The following is a 25,865-nucleotide window of genomic DNA, read 5'->3' as shown; positions in this document are numbered from 1 at the left end:
CTAATTTGCTAAATGCCAAGCAGGTTCCATCTTCTGTCTTAAATGTGCTTATACAGTTTTTACATGAATGTAACATATTTTTGTGCTGCAATGTAACTGACAGGTACAGGTGTGAAGTTGTTAAAAAAAAGTTGGGGCGCTGGACAAAGCTTCAGAAATTGCCCCGTCCCGGTGAAGGGCTAGAGGCAAAGTGATAGGAGTAGCAAGGCAAGAGGTCGGGGGAGGAGATATAGATTTGGGTGTCATCAGCTTCATACTTTGCAGTTTTTTTGTCCAGATTTGAGACACTTACCTTGGAGTCCTGAGAGAAACAGTTGCATAAGGCTGTCCCCGGGCTCCAGTTAGGGGAAGGAGCTAATTAGCTCTAGTAGTTAAGGCAGCTATTATATAACTCTACTGCCCCTACCGTGCAAAGCACAGCAGCCTCATTACATTGCCAGTGATTAGTACTTGCTCTGGAAGGAGTGTTATCCATGTTCCATGACTGCCGTTCTGTATAATATACCCTTCCTCCAGAGGGATAAATTATCTCTAGACATAAAGATCAAGTTTTGTTTGATGCCCATTATTACTGTATTCGCCATCACGTCACTCAATCTGAACATATTCTTAAGAGCCAATAGATATAAATATTATAATAATTGTAATATAATTGAATTAACAGAAGGGAAATATATTACTGAGAATAACTGGTTCTGTTTCTCAGTGTAGGCTTGTTTAATACAATAGTTTTAACTTGTGAAAAACTACAATGAAGACCATAAATAAGGTGATAATGCTAGATATTGTTTTTATCATTACACTTAAATACATTTTTATGTCTTAGAATTTGCATGTTACGTTTAATAAATAAGTTTAGCCCACTGAAATAGTTCTACCTCCGATCTGCACTACAGATAATTAACCATTCCAATGTATAAAGTTGTTGCCTGTCTCACCGCCTTCAGACACACGCCAGGGATTTTGCTTCTCTGAAGTACTGCAAACAATGTGTCAGCTGTCATCCAGCAATCGCAATCATGTGACTAAATCTGAATGTTGCTGCAATGGAGGTAGAGGCTGGGGCAACCAGTGTGAGATCTGCCCTCTTCCAGGTACCACTCAATTTAAGAAACTTTGCCCGCATGGACCAGGATACACAATTGATGGGAGAGGTACGTTCAAGTTGGTGGGTTTAATTGTAATAAATGGTTTGTTGATTTGGAATATGGGCCCCTTGGTCTGGTACGAAGCTTCACACAACCGTTATGTTTAATCTCTCCTATTCACTCATTGAAAGTTGCCCATGTTTATACCAAAAGTACAGACATAAAATGTGTGTCTGTGACCATTAGCGTAAAGCTGCTCTGTATTGATTATTAGCTGTCAGGCTGCCTGCCCTGTCACTCACATTGTGGCAATGAGCAATTCCTCGCCATGGATAGGTTTTCTTTGTTTTATCCCATGGCATCCGTAGTTTTACTGACACTTGCAGGTCTATAAGCACCAGCATAACCGAGCAGTATAGAGCTGCAGCTGCTTGCAGTTTGTCACAAGGAAAAAAATGTGAAATATATCTTTGAAGTATTTATTACCACAGCACATGTGCTAAGGAGAGCTCTAGTGATCCAGCATAGGGCTTTTTTTTCTAGGTAGAATGGGTCTGCATCTACAGTATATATTGGCCCGAATCCCTTAGGTCTAGGCGGTGGTTGAACTCATGACAGGGGTCTTCATTCTGCGAGTTTGCCTGCTCTAGTGTCATCAGTCCCATCCCCCACAATTGGAGACAGTCATGTCGTGTACATGTAATGCATTCCTTCAAAACATTTTTTAACTGAACAGATCTGTGCTGATAATGATCATCACCAGCATGGAATCTTGCTCCTGTAGTAGATCGCTCACAACAGATGTTCCTCCTGACAAGCGTACAGTACCACTAGGTAGAGCACAAGTACATACAGTAAAAATACCTTTACTCACTTTGGCCTATGCTAACATTCCCCTTCCCACTTCTTCAGATGTAAGGACTCGGCACTAATCAGGGATACACAAATAGTGTAATATGGATGTAGGAATACCCCTTTTCATGTACATGTGCAATTCAAACAAAAGCATATTTTACATTTAAAAACCTGCCTTGTGTCATACTCTTAGTGAGGTCCTTAATGACATTGTCATTAACTCACAGGGTTTAGACAAAGAAATGCCTGACGTTATCAACTATTCAGTGGTCAAATATCTAACTGTTCTATTCAAAATGATTTTACATCACAGCTAAACTACAATGAGCTGGTGATGCAGTAAGGCTAGGGTGCTATAGTTCTTTGGCATGTGTAGACCTTTCTGCCATTTGCATACTTTGAAATGTAACTGTTTAGCTGTCATGGGCAGTAAAGCACCAACACTTGTATAGATTATAGATTATACTAAGCCTTGGATGGAGATAAAGTGAGCGGATATAAAGTCCCAACCAATCAGCTTGTAACTGTCAACCAATGTGGCAGTTAAGTGCTGATTGGTTGGGACTTTATATCTGTTCACTTTATCTCCATCCAAGGCTTAGTAAATAGACCCTTATTTGACATCTTACCGTCCAAAACATCCTGAGTTCTAGAATGATAAATACAGAATGTGAGGAATGTGGGGAATATGTTTTCTGTATTACTTCTCCTTTGTACACATGCCTGTTTTTCTTTACACTAACATTCCTGCTTTGTTCCTATATTTTAATAAAACTGCATTACAATGAAAATTCTTCCTTAATCCACATGATGCATTCTCATTGAATAATGTCATCTATTTGAACAGACATAGATGAATGTAAAGTGATGCCAAACCTCTGTCACAATGGGCAATGTGTCAACAGCATCGGCTCTTTTAGATGTTTTTGTAATTTTGGCTACACGACTGACATCGGGGGCACATCATGTGTTGGTAAGATCTGTTTTCACTGCTGTATGGATTAGCTGTGTTACATTGTAAATAAGGTGTTGAAACATTCCTTCACAAAACTGCAAACTCACTGTGTTCCTGATAAACACCCTTTGACATCATCTAGCTACCAGCTTTCATTACATTGGCTGTGAGTGATCACATGACAAAAGTATTCCAGGAACGTCTGCCCAGACTATCATGCCAATGGAGAAGATTCAATTGTTTTGTGGGCGGCGATAATTAATGGGCACCCAGTGTTGCAATTCAATTGTTCTGGGCGGTCATTAATTATAGCATTCATCGCGCCTTACTAGACTGTGTTTAGCCATGTAAAACAGCTAAACCCATCTAAAGTCCTGGTTACTGCACCCAAACTGCTGTTTGGGAGCCCTACCCATGGGTTTGCTGCACATCTTTGCCCGTGCCTTCCTGAACAGAAGTAAGAGGCATCGGCAGCTATCGTACCCGAACAGAATAACAATTGAATTACTCCGTTGGGCGCCCCCCAAAAAAAGCAGCCCAAGAAATAATAATTGAATCTCCCCCATGTAGTGTGGGCACAGTTTTATATTGCTTAGACCAAATATGGTATTATTACAATAATTGTGCTACTCATGGTGGAAGGGGGCAATTAATTGATTAATTAATCAATACTTATGAAATTAAGGTCTTGGGTACAGAAAGCTCTGAAGCAAAACTTCACATATAAGTAATATTTGGAAGGGCCTCAATGGGGGAAAGAGCAAAGTAGAAGGTGGTTCCTGATTAGACAGGTGTCACAGAAAGTTTTTTTTTTTCACAATAGTTTTTATTGAAATTGAATACAAATAAATGGGGGTACTGGAAAGCCAGGCAAGGTTTTGACCCTGCTGTTTATGGAATACATGCACTTCTCATTACTCATTCGAAGTACGATGTTTTATTTCTGCTAAATTAAACCTAAATGTAAAATACATGGAAAAATATATCACATTTAAAATAAAGGCAGTCCTGCTGTGCTCATATTGTTATAAACTATTAAATGCATTAATATCTAATGAGTAGGACATTTTTAAAAATCCACACAATTCTAAATAATGAGTGGGGAAATACCAAATATCATTGCAGACATTGATCAATTCTTCAAAATGATAAAAGCAAAAAAGATAATGTTTTCGTCAATTTGGTATTATCAGGGAATGGCAGATGTGTTTATTAATTTGCATTTACATTAAATGAGCATCGCCTCATTTCATAGATGGCTCTGAAGGTGTCAAAGACCGAATGGAAACTCTGTATTTAGTATGACCAGTTCTGTCGTCTTCTGAATCACAGTGGCATCTTTCCTTTTACAAATCTTATTTGAATAGTGGAGTCAGTGGCATTAGATGGGTAATACCAGCAGGAAAGAGGGGTAAGACTAAAGTAGTTTTGAGTATTTTGCCAATAAAATAAGCATGATAAATATGGTAGTAAAAGATAATTCATGGTGAATGAGGCCTGTCCTCTGCCACCTGTACATACATATAACTTACATGTATAATTTAAATCACTTTTTTTCTATGTCCATATACAGTACAATAAATAAAAAACAAAAGTCATTTGTATTTAATGTATTAATAATTAACTTTGCTATAAACTACTAATTAGTAAAATTAGCATGTCAAGCCCATATAAAACCACAATTAAACCAATAAATAAAAAGTCTGTTTGGCTACTTCACTACTTCAACGATATAGATGAAAAGGGAGATGCACAGCAAAAACTACCCAGAGCTATAGGATCTCCCTATCGTTACTGAGCAATGTACTTGGGCCTGCAGTATAAAACAGGAAAGCTCCTTTACACTCTTTATGTAACATCGTATGTAATTATGTAAAGCCGTTTATAATTCCTTTTCTATCCTTTTTACTACCTCGTAGATCTTGATGAGTGTTCCCAGTCCCCCAAACCATGTAATTTTATCTGTAAGAACACAGAAGGGGGATACCAGTGTTCGTGCCCTCGAGGTTATATACTGCAAGAGGACGGCAAGACCTGTAAAGGTAAGTGGAGGAAAGTGAAGAAGTTAAAGTTGCTCTTAAGGAATGGTCTAATTATTGGAAGTGAGTGAATTGCTAGATGTTTTACACATACAGAAAGGTGATTTGTAGAGTTTTGGCTTCAACACTTACAATCTGACATCTAATAACCTATAAACTTGTGTGTATACAGTATATGCTTATTTTAATCAGCAATACAAAAGAAAAAAATTAAACACAATAATTAAGTCTAATTCAGTGTGTTTCCGGTAAATACAAAAAACAAATAAAAATATTAGGTTGTACATTCAACTCATTTACCCTTATAACTCATTCAAGTTCGAACTATGGGCATTTAACAGAGGGGGGCCTGGCCACCATGACGTGACTCAATGCACCTCACACTTTACACCTGCGCCTGCCCTTCTGTATCTCACTGAGGGCATTTTCAAAATTATGACAATTATGACTTGGATCTTTATAAGTCTGTAAAAAAACAGTCCCTGTGCCTGATTATTGTGCTTGCACTCTGGTCTAGCTGGCCCTGTTAATCTTGCTGTGTTGTTTGACTTCCTGCACTTTGACCCTTGGCTTCATCCTACTTCCATTCCTGGCTCTGTTCTTGACCTTGTCCCTAAATCATGCTTGGCTACCAGGGACAGATTCCCGAGTGCCTATCTGTCTACCGGACTCTTGGCTCCCTCCATGGGTCCGGATAATCTTTTGTGTACCAGCAGCTGGGATCCATCCCTGAATTTACACAGAAGCAGCCTCTGTGCTGTAGTATCCGTTACACCCATATCTTGTTACATGTTGGATATGACATAAGAAAATGCTAACAAACCGTTTATACGAACGAGCCCTTATGCTACATAAAACTTTCTTTATTTCTATGGTTGCAGCAATTACTGTATATGTAATTTTTTTTCCCACAAGGAACACATACTGTATGCCAAAATGTTAGCTAATAGTACACAGAAAGGTTTGAAGGCTGTATAAGAATGATCAATACAGTACAGTAGAATTATTATTCTTTATATTAACATTCAATTTTATTAATTAGGTAAATTAGGTTATAATCTGGCTTTTCCTATAGCCGGTTTTGTTATGGCTTTGTGAAAATTAGCCACAGTCAGATGTTAGTCCCTACAAATGGTTAGGAGTTTAGGCCCTGATTCAGAGCCGGACGCTCTGACCAGAGCGCTCGCTCTGAATCAGGGCCCACCTCCATTAATATGGAGCGTCCTCCTGGACGCTCGTATAGCTGTGGGTCACCACCCACAGCATATACGAGCGTGCAGGATGATGGTCGCGATGGTCTTGACCATCGCGACCATCGAAACTGCGAGCAAAAGCCTGCGGTTGGGTTTTTCAACCGCAAGGCCAGGAGTGATTTTGGCTCTATCAGAGCCAAAATCACTCCCACTGACATTACTAGTGATGTCAGTGGGGCTGGCTTCAGACGGTAGGCGTTCCCTTGGGAACGCCTACGTCTGGCAGGCACGCCCCCGGCACGCCCACCAAAGGGGGCGTGCTGTCAGTCACCATCGACAGCACGCCCCATTTGATGAGACACTCCGAGCGAAGGAAAGTCCTTCGCTCGTCGGGTCTCGCGCATGCGCACGACGGAGCTCCGTGCGCAGTGGGGACCATCGACCCACTTGCGAGCGGACAGCCGCTCGCGAGTGGGTCTGAATAAGGGCCTTAGAGAGATTATTCCAATAAATTGAATTATTCTCAAACATTTTACAGTATATGTAAAGGTATTTTTTTTGCCAGTGCTACATTAAATAAATCAAAGGTTTAATCCATATCACTGTTGTTGGAGACAAAAAGATAGAAACCATATGTAAAACTGTGGATTTATTTATATATATCGTGGGAGAACACATGTTTATCCTGGCAACATTGATGTCAAACTTGAGCCATTATTATAGAAAATGCATTCTGAAACTTGGACCTGAAAACTTTGTGTGATTGAATATGTGCAACCTAAATTACAGACTAAATAAAGAGGTGTATATCCCAAAGAACATTTAAATTGTCCAACTCAAATGATGTCTGTGGATATAATGGACTGGACATTGTTCACACTTTGTAATATATTGTCTTTCTATCTGAGTACTCCGTCTCCATTCTCTTTGAAACTTTCCCAGGTATTATCATATTTAGGGCTAGATTTACGTAAGTTTTTTTTTATGGTGGTATGAAACCACTGTATATTGCCAGTGGTTTTAACCTCCAAAATGTTGGATTTACTAGCCAGCAGTTTGAAGGTAAAAAATCAAACTGCTGGCAATGTACAGTGGCTCTCGATCCATAAATCACGTGCAGATTTGGGAAAACTACCATTGTTTAATTTAAAGCCACCCCTGCATTTCCTTCAAAGTATCCCTGTACAGTATTAAAATACATTTAGTACTTCCAGTATTGTGAAAATGTAATAATATTTCCCTTCTATCCTATTTAATAGTAATATATAGTTAAAGTATTTATAATGGACCCAATATGTTTTGGTAATAATATTAAATATTTAATAAAATCATAATGGACCCCATTATTTTTTTTAATCAGTTGTATTTTTAAATATTTGTAATGTTCCAGATATTGCCGTTAGAATGTTAGCCACATGATTGCCCCATACATTTTTCTGGAGTGTAGTGGTACTATGAATTTCTCATCTACACCCTTCTTTGTGTCTTTATCCAGCTTAATCCATTGGTTAAAAAAACAAACAAAAAAAAAACAATGGCATGAGACGGGCTGTTTGCACAATATAAGTTAATATCTAGGTGTTTATCTACATAATAAACATATAACCAATCAGGAACAATCTCTCAACACTCAGGTGGGAACATCAAACCTAAGTTTGCTTCTATGACTAATTAAAAATGACCACCTAGGAAAATATTTTCCTATAGTGCCACCTCCCCTCTCTTATTTAACAAGTTGGGTAACAATATTCATTGTCCTTCTGGCAGTGCTCAGTGAAAACATGCATGTAGCAGCCGCAGGGGCTCGGGCTTGGGTTGGGATGGGCACATTAAGTAAAAAAAAATCCTATGTTGTATTGGAGATTTAACATGATAATTAATAAAATAAGTACACAGACACTTTACTCATCATAACATTAGAATCAAGTTCATATTTAAACATTTAACTATACTAAGCCACTTTCTCTGCTACCATCCTGATGCAAAGAAAAAGCCTCAAGCTTCTCAAAACCCTGTCAGCAGAAAATATAATTAATATTATATAGTATTTTATCTCTAATTTAAAATTAAACATGTCTACCCCAACAATCAAAAAACAAAATAAGTAATATGGTATATCCAATTTTTGTTTTCTAGTAAACTGCTGGCAAACACATATGCACAAACTGTGATAAAATGGTGAAACAATAAGCTATCTGCAGTTCTGCCATATTATAGAGGCTTCTGCTAAAATGATTATCCCTCTTTATTTTTTTAAACAGTGTAAAAAAAATTCATATATTCTAATTTCTACAAGGTTTTCTACCCTGAATTATTTGTCTTTCATACATATTTGTCTATTGCAAAGATAAAGGTTTTATATATATATATATATATATATATATATATATCAATCCAACGGGGAATAGACAGGCACTCAGAGGCACGATTGAAGATGCTCAGAATAGTGTATTAACGTCTACGTTTCAGGGCACCAGCCCCTTCGTCAGGACACACTTAACAACATACATATGTTGTTAAGTGTGTCCTGACGAAGGGGCTGGTGCCCTGAAACGTAGACGTTAATACACTATTTTGAGCATCTTCAATCGTGCCTCTGAGTGCCTGTCTATTCCCCGTTGGATTGATATATATCTTTTGACATTACACCGAGACCAGATGATTTAACCCCCTGAGTGCCGGCAGTTTTGGGATTCTATATATATATATATATATATATATATATATATATATATATATATTTGTTTATAGGACTTTTTGTAAGTCTATCTGAAGAGCTTCCTTTTGCTGTACAGTTCCATCATTTATCTTCCCTATAATCACTTCATCTACTCATATCAGAAAGACGTGTATCCCAGCCGTCCAGACACATAATGAAAGGATATATCAGGCAGCCTTACACACTGTACAACTGCGCAATATAACCTTCCATTCCGCATTCACCTGCATGCGGTTATCAGCGACGTTGTCCCATCTGACGCACAGCACATCAGATGGGACAACGTTGCTGACAATGCATGTGAGTGCATGATTAAGTGTACACGCTGAGTGATATGGACAATATATCAATCCGATCCATGTCGGAACAATATGTCGTCCAATATATCGCCTGATGTGTATCTGCCTTTAGAGACTTCCTGGTATTTAGTGTGATTACAATTTGACAATACAAATAAATAGCTAGAACGCCTTAGTAGAAAAACCAAAACAACAAGGTGCTACCAAATTAAAAACTACTTTGGATCTGATGCTGGAGTATAATTAACCTACTGTGGGGGTTAAATAAATAAAGTGGACCAAATAAAATCCCCCGGGCATAAACACTGATGGTAGTATGAAGCCTCCACACTAGCCGGCTGCAGATAACTGCCAACGTCGCTTAACATCCAGGGTGGCCGGATATAGAGCTCCAGTATGTGTGTGGTTAGGAGGTGGAGCCCTTAACACGTTCCGTCTCGGTTCACGTGCCTGGGGAATAGCGGAAGTAACAGGCTCCAAAGACGCTCGGATGAGTAGTGTGAGGAATTCAATCACAGCACTGTCAAGTATGCAGAAACCGTGAGCACCTACTTTGCCTATTTTCCTTTATTCCCTGCCCACCCCACTTCCCTTATAACTCACTAAAGAGTACCAATTAAGACGGGCAGGACATTGCTGTACATACACCATGATTTTCAGTTGCAGCACTGTTGCACAGACTGTACGTGTGAATAGCATCACTAGGTATTGATTATAATATATGTTCCAGTATATGGTACTCATTTTTATCAGGACAGATAGAACAATAAAAATCTGCACAATATTTACACCATTTGCAAGGTGGTGAACAGTCCTCCAGCTAAATCACCTTGAAATCTGGTGAAAATCTATCTAGCTCTGAAGCCCGTTTACAACGGACACTATTGTACTACCATCAGGAGTTTAGAACTCTAACATTGTTGATTACCACTCTCCAGTGAGCCTATTACAGTATTATTTCGACAGGAATAACTTCAAGGGATTACTGAGGTTTTGTGTGTGGTTCTTTGTTTTTATATGTGACTTGTATGGTTACATAGTGATATAATATATTGCGTTGCTTGGATGATACATTCAATTATTAATAAATGTGTATTTTATTGTGAAATTTTAGATATTGTTTCTCTTGCGTAGTATTATGTATTTTATTTGGTCCAGCTAGAAGACCTTGCCTAGTGGCAAGTGAGATCACTGAGGTGGGCTTGGATATAGGCGGTTGACCAGGACTGGACAGAGAAATGGCAAAGAGGTGCAGCCACAACTCATAGTCTGTATAGAGAATAAAACTAAGTCTGGAATAGACATTACCTTTTGCTAGACATAATTAAGCAAAAACGTATAGAATACATTTCAGCCTGTAATCACATATATCTTTTAAATGTAATGGTAAAATATGTCAACAATAAAAAAAAACCTTCACATTATACCTATGTAAGAAATACATAATCATTCCCCACTGTAAGCACAGTGTATGTCAGGAGAAGAGTTCTGAGTTAGTATGTTGCATTGAGTTGCTAATTATTACTTATACTGATTTTAGGAACGCAGTTTAATACTGAAAAAGGAAGGTTGGCATCACCTCAAAGACAACACTTCCCTTTTACAATGTTTATGAGTGCGAATATAGATATATAGATACATCGTCATATTCTATTGGATTCCATACATGCCTCTATGCCTAAGCCTTTGGCCTCTAGCAGGAAAAAGGGAAATATTTCAGACCTGCACTTGAGTAACATCTGCAACAATTTTAGACAAAAACATGAGTGCACCTGCCTTGTGGCTGAAATGAAGAGAAAGTGTGTGTGTTCGAAAACTGCTTAACTGGGATCTCTTATTTATTCTAGATCTTGATGAATGTCAAACCAAACAACACAACTGCCAGTTCCTCTGTGTCAACAATGTTGGAAGTTTCAGTTGTAAATGTCCTCCGGGCTTTACCCAGCATCACACTGCTTGCATTGGTGAGGGCATTCTAAGTACCACATTGTGCATATGTGAAAGAAAATAACCATGTATGTGTCTAAATTTAGCATTAGAGTAAAATCTTTATGTTGTCCTGTTGTGATGTCATCCTAACTCAGTGATGGACAACCTGACAAACTTCAAGGGCCACATGTGCAACCCTCCAACCTTCAAAAGAGGTGCACATTACTCTTAATTTTAAGAAATAAAAAAGCTACAAAGTTATCTCTGCACCCCATCACTCATTCCAAAATGTCCCCACATGCCGCTCACTTGCTCTAAAATTTAACCAGATGCCACCAAATTTCCCTACTGTATAAGCACTCAGACCCCCATTATTATAAAATAGCCCACCACATTTCCTCACAGCCACTTGTACATCCCCACTTGCTCCCCCAACATGCCACCCACACCACCAAACATGGCTCCCACCTTCTGCAGAGCAAGAGAAGGATGTTTTTCCATCCAGTGCCAGCCCTGCCTCCCGAACATATGATGATATCAGGCTAAAAGGGCCAGGTACCTGAACTAGGAAGAAGAGCAATGCCAGGAGCATTAATATGCTCCAGGTGGCTCTACTGGCTGCAGGGTGCATGATTCATTTTTTGTTTATGGGAAATTCCCTGATCCGTATCTCCTTTCAAATGGTCACTTTTTGTGTCTACTGAAAATAATGGTGGATATATGTCAGGGACCTCAGTAAGTATCCCTGACAGAGGTGCACTCTGACTGTGGCCAGAGCTCTGAAATTTGAATACCTAGATGATACAGTGCTTTCTTTTACTGCCACCTGTGATACTTAAAGGAGCCATAGGTCCCCTAAACTCTACAACAATTGCGCAGTCAATTTTAACTTAAATCTGAATAATTGTGCATAACTTCGCCTGTAGAATGATTACCTAAGATATGGTGTGTTTACATAATATCTGCTATTTTAGCTACAATATAACTGTAACTATGATGCAGTGTGATATGGGAAAGGTTAGCTACCTCAAATCTTGAAAGTCACATTTCCGAGGGCTTTCCAAATCGCACTGGGGCTGCATATTGACTGTAGATATTTTTATGGGCCATTGGAAGTTACTAGCAATTACAGAAATATTAAATTTACGTCATAAACCGCATGAAAACTGATGAGACTTTGATCTCTGCTTATGTCTGAATACTTTTTCAAGCAGACAGCTTTGTTTTACCCCCTATATGTGTTAGCAGATAGCACTGCATCCTCACTTCATATAAATGCATACATATAAGAAAGGGTTTGTTTACCCATATCCTATCAGGTTAAATTATTGTACTTTTAAATTCGGCATCCTGTACAAGGATGACTCCAGAAGTGCATTCTAATGACCTATACCAATCTCCTCTCCTGAGTGGAGCATACTAATGACAACCCATCCATGGGCTATCAAAGGCCTTCCTGTACTATGATTCTCTGTTAATTATCAAAACTTGCATCCTACAAATCATAGGAATTATCATTATATTGACAAGTGTGCATCAGATTTATACAGTAACTCATATATCGACAAGAAATCTAAATCAAAATGCCCTCATATCGATACCTCTTACAATATACTTCACGTTAGCTACCTAAATATCTGAATTCTGATGGAGGATTGACTTTAGACATACAAAGTAATAAGTACAAATGTTATATCACAGAAAGAGCTGTTAATTACATTAGAACTCACAATTCCAAGTAGTGAACATGTCCTATTCTGCAAGGAAATAAAGAGGTTTGATGGCTTTTTATCTGTGCAACAGAACCAGGGAGGTATTTCTTTACAGCTAAGGAAATCTGACATATTAAAAAAGGACACTTGTTTTCCAGATAACAATGAATGCAGTTTACAACCTAACTTATGTGGTTCTAAAGGAGTTTGTCAAAATTCACCTGGCAGCTTCACTTGTGAATGCCAAAGAGGATTTTCTTTGGATACCACTGGCTTAAACTGTGATGGTATGTATTGTATATGATGATTCTTTTTATTTGTGATGATGATCATTTAGTTTCGTTGCATCAGGTGTGCATAATGTTTTTGACAGACTGCAAAATGTTTATTTAAATAGATACAGTATGGAATGCTAGTTAATTGAAGATTTACACATGATAATACTCAGCATTTAGGAACACAAGACATTATTGGGAAAAGTGAGTTTTGTTCTTTGTCTTGCTGACAACTGTGATTATGGGGCATAACGTTACCCCCCCCCCCCCTCGGCGACCGTCCCAAGTGGCCCTTCCCTTCCGCGATTCCCCCCCAGCTTACATTTACCTGTGTGGTCCTCTCTCTGGGACTCTGGTCAGATGGTCTCCAGGCTCCTGCAATGTGACCCCGCTCAGCTGCTCTATGCATCAGCTGTCCAGGGTCACAGTGCAGGAGCCTGGAGACTAGTTGACCGGAGCCCCAGAGGCCCTCACCTGAGCACTGATCCCTGGACGCAGGTAAGTTTTTCTTTTGTTTATTTACAATTTTTTTTAAGTAACCAGCTTGTGGTCTATTTAGACCACACAGGTGATCACAGGGGCCGGCTCCTGACTCTGCCTGTTAAAACAGAGCAGGAGTTGGGGAACTGGGAAAGAGCCCTAATAACGCCATCTGAAATGGTGTTATTATCACAGGGTTTTTCCCCCAGTATTTTTTCACAATAGAATTTTTTGGTAAATCTGGGCAGATCACATTTCCCATTACAGTGATTGGAGTAGGTTATCATGAAAACTACCCTTTTTCACATTTTAGTAAAAATAATATTGATTAATAGGCCCGCATGTGAGCAAGTCAGATCCAGTTTTGAACTAACTTAGTGATATTGTTCTTCTGTACAGATGTGGATGAGTGTGATGGAAATCACAGATGCCAGCATGGGTGCCAGAATATAGCTGGTGGTTACCGGTGTAGCTGTCCACAGGGCTACGTTCAGCATTACCAATGGAACCAGTGTGTCGGTAAGACCTGTACAAATACTAATATATGGTTTGTAAATAATCTTTAATTAAGGGAGAGATTTAGCAAACCTTCTAAAGAGGACAAGTCGTAGTATTGTCCATAGCAACTAATCAGATTCTAGCTGTAATTTATCTAGATCTTTCTATAAAATGATAGACATAATCTGATTGGTTGCTATGGGTAACAGCTCCACTTGTTGATAAATAGCCCCCAATTATCTGTTCAAGCAGTGAGCAGAGATCCCACAACTTCAGTCTTAATTAGGATTACAGGATTATATTAGGTTTCTCTGATCAAACTATCATAATCAGATGTCAGTCATGCTCCTGCTCCCCTCTACCTATGGGCCTGATTCAAAGGTGGAGGGAGTTTGTGCAGTTGAGCCATGTATTGCTACTGCGCAGAGAAACCCATACTGTGCATGTGCAAAGCTAACTGTATGATAGCGTATGGGATCGGTATCATTAGAAAGGCCACTGTGATCATGGGCATTTCTGGGAGGTGGCCTGCCAACACCCATAGATCACGTCCCCTCCTGGACATGAGCCAGAGGTTCACAGGAAAGAAAATGACCACCAACACATTTCTTGGGGAAAAGAGGGGGTGACCTTTCTTTTACTTCCCCCCCTATTTCATCACTACACACACACTTTACCTAATTCAAGACACTATGACCCCTTTCTACACCCAGTTGTGTGGGAGACTAACCCCCGGTCCCAGCTTTTACACAAAACCTAGTCTCCCAGCCTAATCATGGTTAGCCACATGGTAAAGGATAATGCAATAGACCCAGGGGATCCAGATAGGATAAGTGTACAGAGGGGCAGGGCCTTATTGGAGGGAAGATAGGAGCTGTGGAGGGACAGAGTATAGGGAGGTTATAGCATCTTATGGGCATGCTACGGGCATGTCATGGGCATGTTCTTATTCACACCACAGTCACACGTGCCATTTGTTGAGGGATTTCAGATGGATACACTGCACGACCCATAGGCTGTGCTAGGGGTCAATGGTGCATCGATGGTGGATTGTTCTTAACCACCATCGGATTTGCACTGTGCACAGATAATGGAAGCGGCTGCTCAGAGTTTGCTGAGTCTGTCGCATGCTATTACAGAAGGTGAATGCTAACACTGGCATTTGCATATTTTCACTATTGTGAATCCATAAGAAATCACAGCCACGCATGAGTTGTGTACACCTCTGAATCGGCCCTATATGTACTAAACAAAAAATGTTTAGTCCATTAAAGCAGACTTCTTGTTAATATCTTTTTCCAACTGGCTGACCCTCATAATACACTGAACGTTCATCGGCTACACAAACCAACTGTTGATATGTCCATCCAGTATTGTGGTCATTTTGCAGCTTATTTCACATATATATTTGAAGGCCTATGGGGCTGTTCAAAAGTGAGTTGTAAGAAATGAGATAAGATAAAGATATAGTACAAGAGAGTACAGTATAAAAATAGATATAAATGCAAACAGTTGTACCTTTCTAGCACTATCCAAAGAACCACTATAACTCATTTTGTGGCTGCTAAGGATCTTATCTGAACCCTAAGGAGGTGTAGCTGGATGGCTTACATTTAAGCCTGGCTTTAGCAGGATTAATGTATAACTATAATCTTTGTGAGCAATTATTACACAGACTGGAAGAGCTACAGTATTGTAATAAAATAAAATATAACTACTATAGTGTATATAGTAATTTAAAAATGTAATGGGGTAAATAAATAACACATACCCGTGGTGATGGTGGTTGGGGTAGGAGGGTGGATAATGGAGGCTAGTCCCTTCCCCCTTTGTGTTCACTTTCAGCAAATAGATCAGGCAGTTTCCAGATCATGCCACCGAAATGCTGCCTCTTCAGTGTATGGACACAAGTGGATATGGGTACAAGTGAAACCAATTGAGTTCGTACCCTTATTTTGCTTTCACTGGAATTTAAAATGCTAACAAAAGAATGAGGGGCCTCGTTTTTCACAATGAGCATATATCATTTATTTATTGCATTTATTCCACCTGCTCTTCCTTTTTCAACAATTACTTGTGACTGACATTGGCTTCAGGATTCTAGTACAACACACCCCTTATGCTGTGAAATTAGAAAACTCAGTATAATGATTATCCTTAATCTAAAGTGTAACTGTTCATTATTTTACTGCCAGATGAAAATGAATGTGCAGCACAAAACACATGTGGTTCTGCATCATGTTACAATACACTTGGCAGCTTCAAATGTGCTTGTCCACCTGGATTTACATTTGACCAGCTATCGACTTCCTGCAATGATGTGAATGAGTGTACATCCAAGAATCCGTGCAATTATGGTTGCTCCAACACTGATGGAGGCTACCTCTGCGGATGTCCTCCGGGATACTTCAGAGTTGGACAAGGGTAAGATTATACCAGTCTTATACTGTTACTATTTGTACGGGATCTGTAAATACAGCCATAGCGGGGTTTTCAATACTACAATGTAATATTTTACACAACTATTACTAATTTATAACTTTTCGCAGTGTCATGGACTACCATGGCAACCACAGTCACATGCTGCCACTTTAGCTTTGTCTGTTCTGTGTACTATAAAATAAAATACAGTATATGTTCTATGGAAACTGTAATATTTTTGATTCCACAATGGATGAGCTCCACATGCTCCAGTAACCACAGCTTTTGTTATTAAAAAAAGTAAATACAGAAGTATGTTCTGTGTATTGCAGGCATTGTGTCTCCAGCATGGGTTTTAATAGAGGCCAGTATTTGTCTACAGCCAGAGAAGAAAGTGATGAAAATGCACTGTCCCCAGAAACCTGCTATGAATGTAAAGTCAACGGTTACCCAAAGAAAACAGGAAGGGCAAAAAGAAGTTCTAACAATACCCAATTTGCACTGGTACGAGCAAGATGTGCTCTATTTATTGTCACGACTGTTATGCTGATCTTTGTTTCACATTTTATCTTAAAATGAAATAATCTTTTGGGTTTATGTGGAAATTTCTTGGCTTAATCGGAAAATAATTGTGTAAAAAGATTCAAAATACTGTGCAACACCATAGTCACTGTGTCACATGCAATAATTTTATATACAAACATTTTAATGCAAAAAAAAAAATTGTAATATTAAAAATATCCAGTGGTGGGCAAAAGGTTGAACTGAGAACTTTTCCTCCATTGGTCCTTTTCATATTAATCATGATGTCACCGTTTGAGCGTAGCGCATTCACATTGTCTTTGTAGTAAGGGAGTCTGTGATTGGATGGTGTCTTCACACCGCCATGACTGACCAGCTACAGAAAAGGATAACCTACTGTGAGTTTTTGATGTTATTATAACATGATCTGATGCTTCCCGCAGAAATAATTTGGTCACCACTTATGGGGCAAAGCTATTTTTTTACACCACAGAAGCTCCACCAAATTGGGCATGTTGGTGTAGTTTGACCAAGAGCAGGTTTTTGGGTATGTTTGAAGTTCGTCAGGGCCATGGACGCTACATGGTGCCCACCAAATAGGCCGTGGAGTCTCTGATTTGAAATTTTTGTTTAAACAACAGGATGTTTTACAGTGCCTAAAACCAGTGATGTGTGGTCAGGTGAGGCAGAGCCATTTTTGTCATACTTAGGTATACTCCAGAGTAGTTTTGACTTTAAAAATTATAAGAAAAATGTAAATAAAGTATTGTACATATCTTCTTTGTATTATTCTAATCATTTTTATACTCAAAACTCTGGAGTAAAAAGTGTATGACAGGTGAGGCACTGCCTCCCTTGTCTATCTTTTCCGCACATCCCTGATCGAAACACAACAAATTTCCAGCACTATATACTTCTGCACCTTTGTACAATGCCCACATGAACTCTCGGGTTCATATATGTATCTTACTAGCCGGTGCCTCCCCAGCCAATTACCTCACTGCATGTCACTGCTTAAAGCTGCACTGATCTGAAGGCACAGTTATATACCAGTGGGGGGCAGGCAGAGCTCCAACGGAAGAGGATCAACTATCACACTGCACCTGTGCTGACAGTTACCAATTTCCTCCAAGCACATTTTCATATGACATGGTCTCCAATGTTGGTCTGCAGAGATTTCTACTCAGCAATGATTTCTGTTCTGCACTGATTTCTGTTCTGCAATGATTTTTTAAACCGCAGTGATTTGGGAAGCTATACTGATTTCTGTCCTATAAGTCACTCTGCTCCTAATATACCCCATTCCAAACAGTCAGAGAAAATGCCAGCGTGCACTGGCATTTACTCATAAATTGCTGTCACGGCCAGGTTATTTCAGCATGGCGCTAAGCAGGTATTACCTGTGAGGTCGTTGTGGCGCGGGCTGTCTGGTGGCGGAGCTGATGTCTGGCGGGGGGCTTTGGCTGCGCGCGTTGTTGTGTGGGCCTGTTGTCACTCTGCACTGGTAAGGCCTGGCAGCGTCTCCGTTCCGTTTGGCATGGGCGCTGCCATTTTGCCTTCTGGCCATATGATGTGGCTGACCAATCCTGGTGAGTCACATGTTCCCTCTGGCCAGTAACAGCACGGCATGGGGTATTTAGGAAGGTTCAGTGCCTTCCTTCTTTGCCAGTGCAATGTGTATCTCAGCCTAGCTGAGAGGGAGTTCTCTGTGCCTATCCTGTTCCTGTGAATTGCTGTCTGCCAGTCAGCTCCTAGCTTCCGCTGGACTACCCCGCTTCCTCCACCACCCTCGCCCATACCTGAGTGCCTGAGCCTGCTGACATCCTGCTCATTTGCCTTAGTTCACTACCTGCATACCTGGCTTATTATTTCCTGCATCACTACCTGCATACCTGGCTTATTATTTCCAGTCTCACTACCTGCACACCTGGACAGTTCTAATTTTTTCTACTTGGACATTAACCCATTACTCCCACCACAGAACTCTAGTGCATGTTTATATATACCTGGACTTTTATTTACTGCCATATTTTATGTCTACTCAAGCACGTATTAAAAACCCTAGTTTTATATTCAAACCCGCTTCTGTGATCGCTCCTACTACCACCCCGGGTCCACAAACAACCCAGAACATAACAATTGCATTGTTATCCAGGTGTGAATGACTTCTATGTTCCATGTCAAAGCTTTCCCCCTTTAGTATGCCACATTAAAGCTAAGTTTAGGCAATTGTATGTGGCATGTTCAAGAGTGGGGGCTTCCAACAGCCTTATCATTCAGGCTCTTAATGGAAAAACAAACAACATATTTTATACCTCAGTGTTGAAGTAACAGTGTCTAAATACTATATATACAGTCAGGTGCATAAATATTGGGACATTGACAGAATTTTCATATTTTGGCCTCTATTCACCACCACAATGGCTTTGAAATGAAATAAACAAGATGTACTTTAACTGCAGACTTTCAGATTTAATTTAAGGGTAATTACATCCAAATCAGGTGAACGGTGTAGGAATTACAACGGTTTCTATATGTGCCTCCCACTTTTTAAGGGGCCAAAAGTAGGCTATTCCCTCCTTATTTCATTATCAATTAAGCAGGTAAAAGGTCTGGAGTTGATTCTAGGTGTGACATTTGCATTTGGAATCAGTTGCTGTCGACTCTCAATGTGAGATCCAAAGAGCTGTCGCAACACCAAAAGACCCGGAAGACCATGGAAAACAACTGTGGTGGATGACAGAAGAATTATTTCCCTGGTGAAGAAAAACCCCTTCACAACAGTTGGCCAAATCAAGAACACTCTCCAGGAGGTAGATGTATATGTTTCAAAGTCAACAATCAAAAGAAGACTTCACAAGAGTGAATATAGAGGGTTCACCACAAGATGTAAACCATTGGTGAGCCTCAAAAACAGGAAGACCAGATTAGAGTTTGCCAAACAACATCTAAAAAAAAGCCATTATAGTTCTGGAACAACATCCTATGGACAGATGAGACAAAGATCAACTTGTACCAGAGTGATGGGAAGAGGAGAGTATGGAGAAGGAAAGGAACTGCTCATGATCCAAAACATACCACCTCATCAGTGAATCATGGTGGTGGTAGTGTCAAGGAGTGGGCATGTACGGCTGCCAATGGAACTGGTTCCCTTGTATTTATTGATGATGTGACTGCTGACAAAAGCAGCAGAATTAATTCTGAAGTGTTTCGGGCAATATTATATGCTCATATTCAGACAAATGCTTCAGAACTCATTGGACGGAGCTTCACAGTGCAGATGGACAATAACCCGAAGCATACTGCAAAAGCAACCAAAGAGTTTTTTAAGGCTAAAAAGTGGAATGTTATGCAATGGCCAAGTCAATCCCCTGACCTGAATCCGATTGAGCATGCATTTCACTTGATGAGGACAAAACTGAAGGGAATATGCCCCAAGAACAAGCAGGAACTGAAGACATTTGCAGTAGAATCCTGGCAGAGCATCACCAGGGATGAAACCCAGCGTTTGGTGATGTCTATGCGTTCCAGTCTTCAGGCTGTAATTGCCTGCAAAGGATTTGCAACAAAGTATTAAAAAGTGAAAGTTAGATTTAGGATTGTTTAGTTTGTCCCATTACTTTTGGCCCCTTAAAAAGTGGGAGGCACATATAGAAACCGTTGTAATTCCTACACCGTTCAAATGATTTGGATGTAATTACCCTCAAATTAAATCTGAAAGTCTGCAGTTAAAGCACATCTTGTTTGTTTCATTTCAAAGCCATTGTGGTGGTGAATAAAGGCCAAAATATGAAAATTCTGTCAATGTCCCAATATTTATGCACCTGACTGTAAATGGATATATAGGTACTTTTCAGGGCTAAAACCATGTTAGCAAACAGTGGGGTCATTTTCAGGGTCAATGGAATGGGGTTTTAGGTGAAGACAATGTAAAACATTAAGGCTGCAGATGTACTTCAAGGTCCATTCGTCAAACCCAGGCAACGCCGAGTATTTCGACTAGTATAAAATAACTTTTATATACAGTATATTAAACTGAACAGTTATGTGGGCCATGGGTACTCACGTTGCAGGGTGAAGTGACGAGTGTGTGCATGGCTGTCAACAGCAAAAGGAGTTTGGTTTTGTTTGCTTAGAAAGTGATGAGATGGGTCATGCTTTGGAAGACTGTATACAGGAGTTGCTGATTGTTTGCTATGTCACTTTGTAATGCAAGTTACCATGGAATAACCCATATGTTTTTGTGATTGGTTAACAGATCAAATCCTATTGATTGAAAGGTTGAGTTATGGTGTTATATATATATATATTGTGTGCTGATTGTGTAATTATGTGTTGGGTTTTGTTTTATGCAGAATGAAAATATAAGTCTGAAGAGTATAGCTATGGATGTGCCACTGAAGATAATGCTAAACATCTCGGAGTTAAATACAAAGAACCATATAGTGGAAATTGTTCCAGCAATTCAACCACTTAATAATCATGTTCGCTATGTTATATCCCAAGGCAATGATACTATCTTTCACATCAACCAACGAGATGGACTCAGTTACCTCCACACAGCTCGGAAGAAAATCCTACCAGGAACTTACACACTGGACATAACCAGTATTCCCATTTATAGGAAAAGTGACTTCACTAAACTGGAAAAGAAACATGATGAAAACTACCTCCTAGGAGAGCTTGGGGAGACTCTCAGAATGAGACTACAGATAGACATCTCTTAAATTTAAGAGCAAATTAAAACTCAGACCTATCACGTCCACCCCTTTATTTATCTATCTGAGCATATCTTCTTTTTTGAAAGCTTTATGGAGTCAATAACTATTTTTAACGGACCACTTTTTTTGTATCACACATGCACAATGACTTTCATGATGAATAATGTAGAAATGTCAATGTTTTACATATTTTTATTTTATAAAATGTCATCTTTGGTTCTAATAATTTAAATATAGCCTCCAAAAAATGAAATCAGCACAGGTGTAAACTAAGTTAAGACAGTATATAGATGTACCCCAAGTTATCGTTATCGTGCCCATTGTAGAGACTGAAAAAGAAAACAAGGGTAATTTTGTATTAAAATTTTCAAATATTGATCCAAATTCCAACTTAAAATAAATTGGAACAAAATTATTTTAATACAAATCATTTTCACCCACTTTTACTCAATATACCATAACAAAATTTGCATATGTTTTTTAGTTATATAATTATTTTATATAAGCATGTTTTTTAAAATTGTGTATATTATGCTGATCGCTATTTATAAGTGTTAACAAAATGAAAGATGTAATGCTAAAAAAAAGTGTACATAGACTAAATACATTGGGGATGGTGCAGAGTTGAACATAGGCCTGTTTGCGGAGGCTATCTTGCGTGTTTTTTGCACTGCGCATGCTCCGGAACAGAGTGCACGCGTATACAAACAATACATAATCATTTGCATTTTGACTGCATCTCAAGAGGCACAGCTGAGTTGTAGCGGGGCGTTCTCACATTGTGAAATTCAATGAGGACGCTTCAGCGTAACTGCGTGCTATAAAAAGTTGGACGTCAGCAAAAACATGCCTGTTTGGATACGTGTCCTTTGTACCTGGTATAGGGAAGTATACTCAGAGAGTAGGAGATGTATCAAACCTTGGAGAGAGAGAAAGTGAAGAGAGATAAAGTACCAGCCAATCCGCTCCTAACTGCCATTTTTCAAAAACAGCGTGTAAACTGAGAGTTAGATGCTGATTCGTTGGTACTTTATCTCTCTCCACCTAATCTCTATCCAAAGTTTGATACATCTCTCCATGAGGTCGGATGATGACTAGAAACAAACCAGGTGTAACATAGTGGCAGTCTGGTGATGCGTATAACTCTGCATTTACATGCATTTTTCCATGTATGCTCCTTTGCAACTTATGCGCAATGTACTTACAACCCTGCATAAGGCCCATTGGTTTGATTCTGGCAAATCAAAGATATTTTTAGTGGCACAAAAGCTTGGGACATACTGTACAGTAGATCTTAGTATAGAAACCTTTTTTTTACACGTCAAAGTAAGAACGGTACATCTCAATGCAAGTCACTATAAGCAGCTCTCTGAGTGATACAATTAAATGTGACTCAGGAATCTGCAAATTAAGCTGAAGAATATGCAGATTCATTATGATTTACATATGCAACACAAAAGCACAGACCAGGGCATTCTAAATTCTGATTGGCTCCTGTGAAGGATTATATCCAGGCACTTGAAACAAAGCAGGACACCCCAAGGTTTATTTTCCTCGCAGTCTGCAGTTGTTCTGAGGTAATATGCTATAGTCCAGAGTAAAATGTAAATGTATATTTATTTGCTGCAGTAATATATTGGATTCTTAGTGAAACGAGCATGGAGCCCTGTTTGTTAATATACATTGTTGTAATTGAGCCATTTTTATTCACTTGTGAACACAACTTTGAGCTACTCTGATATTTCTTTATTTAGGATGCTACATAGCAGCAAAGACTGTTTGAGGTACATGTTTTACAGACACTGGGAACCGCTCTGACTTATTGGAAGGCCGTACCACCAGACACTGATCAATAATAGTTGTATAGCAGACATTCAACAAGAAATACATTATTCATTTACTGTACTGAAATGCCATGATCGACCCATGGTTTCTCGGCATTCCATTTTTACAAAGCACTGTAATTATTATGCCTCGTAGTGTGCTATACAACACGGTGCTCAATAAACTACGTACTGTAGGTATCTTCATTGTGGGAAACATCATTTTTTATCACCTTCCAGTGGGATAGCAAATGGTACATTAACTATTGTCTTTGTAAAATCATTATACACAAACAGAAAATAATGTATATAATTACTATATTAGACATGGCATGTTAGTGTACCTACACCATGCTTTGGCTCGCAATACATTTTTCCACTAAGTACTGGAATTAGATGGTAAAATACCAAATTCTGAAATAAAGTATTATAAAATAAACTATCCCTTTTTCTTAAGAAAGGGTATACCAATTTTATTTTTCTTAAGACAACTGGTGCCCTTAACTAGTTATATGAAAGAAGAGGAAACTCTGATGCAAATCACCTCAGTCCCATATGGACATGCTTTATTTTACACCTGTATAGACCAAAGATTCTTTTTAAGAACAGTTTTCTTAGTGTCAATCATTAAGAAAACAAATCTGTGTTCAAGTTTGACAAGTGCTAATATGTTAAGCATTTGGTTTGTTTTATAGGTCAGTGTGTATTTGAATAACATCTGTTTTCTTACAATAAAACATATTTTGGGGTACTTGTTGTCTGTTGTTTTCCATTAATTAATCCGGGAAATGTATTTACAAAGTATTACTGTTTATTCCTTTGTTTGTTTGTTTTTAGCATTTTGTTTTTTGCAAATTAGTTCTATCTAGCGCTCTCTTGCTTTTGCTTAGTGATAATTTCATACACACCGACATAATCAGCAAGTATTTTATCCTATATAGGGGGTAATTCAATTAGATACGTTCATTTAACGGGTGTAAAAAATGAGTGGTAGCCTCAGGCTTTAATGTCTGGGGCTATTCAATTAGAGACCCTTTTTAACACCCATTAAATTAACATGTTAACGGAATCCATGATAAGTTCATAGACATATGCGGCAATTTTTCAGGGATTTATTTTTGGCTCTGATTAGAACCGGTTTTGAGTTTACCCAAACTACAACTTCTTTTCTGCTCTGAAATAAGACAGTGTTAGTCATATATATCACTATTTATTATTCAGGCACATACTATAGCAGGTATCCTAGACGGAAAACTAATAATCATATACATATAACTTTCTTCCAGCCACTTACACACACAATAAACTTTCTATAGCACGTTTATTCAGTATGAATAGGCACCAATATACCTTTACAGGTCTAGGCGAAACTATAATGGGTGCAGGGTGTGCGGTATACACGGGTCACACTGCACACCCTGCACCCATCGTTTTACTTACCACCTGGCCATCACATGCACAAATCTCTGACAGCTGCCGCCACATATTTCTGGATAATCAACAGAAACATGGCACCGTCGCCATGTTCTTGAAGATCATGTCGGAGATGTGTAAAGTACATGCACATAAGTGTCTGGCGCAGACTCAGAGTCTCTCATTATCTGCGCTGGCGCTGGGCTCTTTTTCCTAGAGGAGGAGGAGTCAATGGACATTCCGCACACTTGTCCCCTCCTGTCTTAATACTCTGCTTCATACAAATGTGTCTTTTTTTTACTGTTGCTTCAATCGGGCTGAATGAGCACCAAGGGCCTCATTTAGAGGCGGTCATTAGATGCAAGCGGTCACTCTGTATCAGGGTGGCCGCTTGCATCCTGAACAGCCGCCTCCTTGTCGATCATTAAGCTGTGGGTTAACACCCACAGCTCTAACGACCAACATGGGTGATGGTTGCGATGGTCAAGACCATCGCGACCATCAGGGCTTACGACCAGACCCCAGGGTAGGGTCTGGGCACTCATAAGCCCCAGGGAGCTTCCTACTCTGTTCGAGCAGGAAGTTCCCCACTGACATCAGCAATGATGTCAGTGGGGCTGCCCCCAAACGGCAAGCATTCCGACTGGAATGCCTCCGTTTGGCCGGGCACGCCCCCAGCCTGCCCAGCAAATGGGGCGAGCTGTCACTCAACATCGACAGCTCGCCGCGTCTGCTACGAGACCCCTAACGACGGATCGCCCGTCGTTAGCCGGGTCTCGCGCAAGTGCACGACGGAGCCGGCTCCGTCGTGCGCATGCGCTGTGGGGCAACATCGAGTCGGTTGTGAGCACTCAGCGCTCACGACCGATTCTGAATGAGCTCCCAAGTCCTGTGCGACTCAACAGCGCAGATCGTCTTTTTCA

General features: G+C 39.5%; 1 protein-coding gene across 1 annotated transcript in view; it reads left to right on the top strand.

Moving 5' to 3' along the window:
• FBN2 (fibrillin 2) overlaps positions 1-24,271 on the top strand; it is a 294,460-nt gene extending 270,189 nt beyond the window's left edge. Inside the window, exons 57-65 of the mRNA XM_088475116.1 lie at positions 948-1,154; positions 2,791-2,916; positions 4,818-4,940; positions 10,996-11,112; positions 12,948-13,076; positions 13,944-14,063; positions 16,238-16,466; positions 16,796-16,967; positions 21,341-24,271. Coding sequence (XP_088331242.1) covers positions 948-1,154; positions 2,791-2,916; positions 4,818-4,940; positions 10,996-11,112; positions 12,948-13,076; positions 13,944-14,063; positions 16,238-16,466; positions 16,796-16,967; positions 21,341-21,712 — 1,595 coding nt within the window. The 3' untranslated portion in view covers positions 21,713-24,271. The remainder of the gene's footprint in view (positions 1-947; positions 1,155-2,790; positions 2,917-4,817; positions 4,941-10,995; positions 11,113-12,947; positions 13,077-13,943; positions 14,064-16,237; positions 16,467-16,795; positions 16,968-21,340) is intronic.
• Positions 24,272-25,865: the final 1,594 nt, after the last annotated feature.

Source organism: Taudactylus pleione, unplaced genomic scaffold (genome assembly GCF_031769625.1).
Source record: "Taudactylus pleione unplaced genomic scaffold, aTauple2 ptg000162l, whole genome shotgun sequence".
Classification (NCBI taxonomy): domain Eukaryota; kingdom Metazoa; phylum Chordata; class Amphibia; order Anura; family Myobatrachidae; genus Taudactylus; species Taudactylus pleione.
The sequence above is the reverse complement of the archived record's forward strand: the minus strand, read 5'-3'. Positions and strand labels throughout refer to the sequence as shown.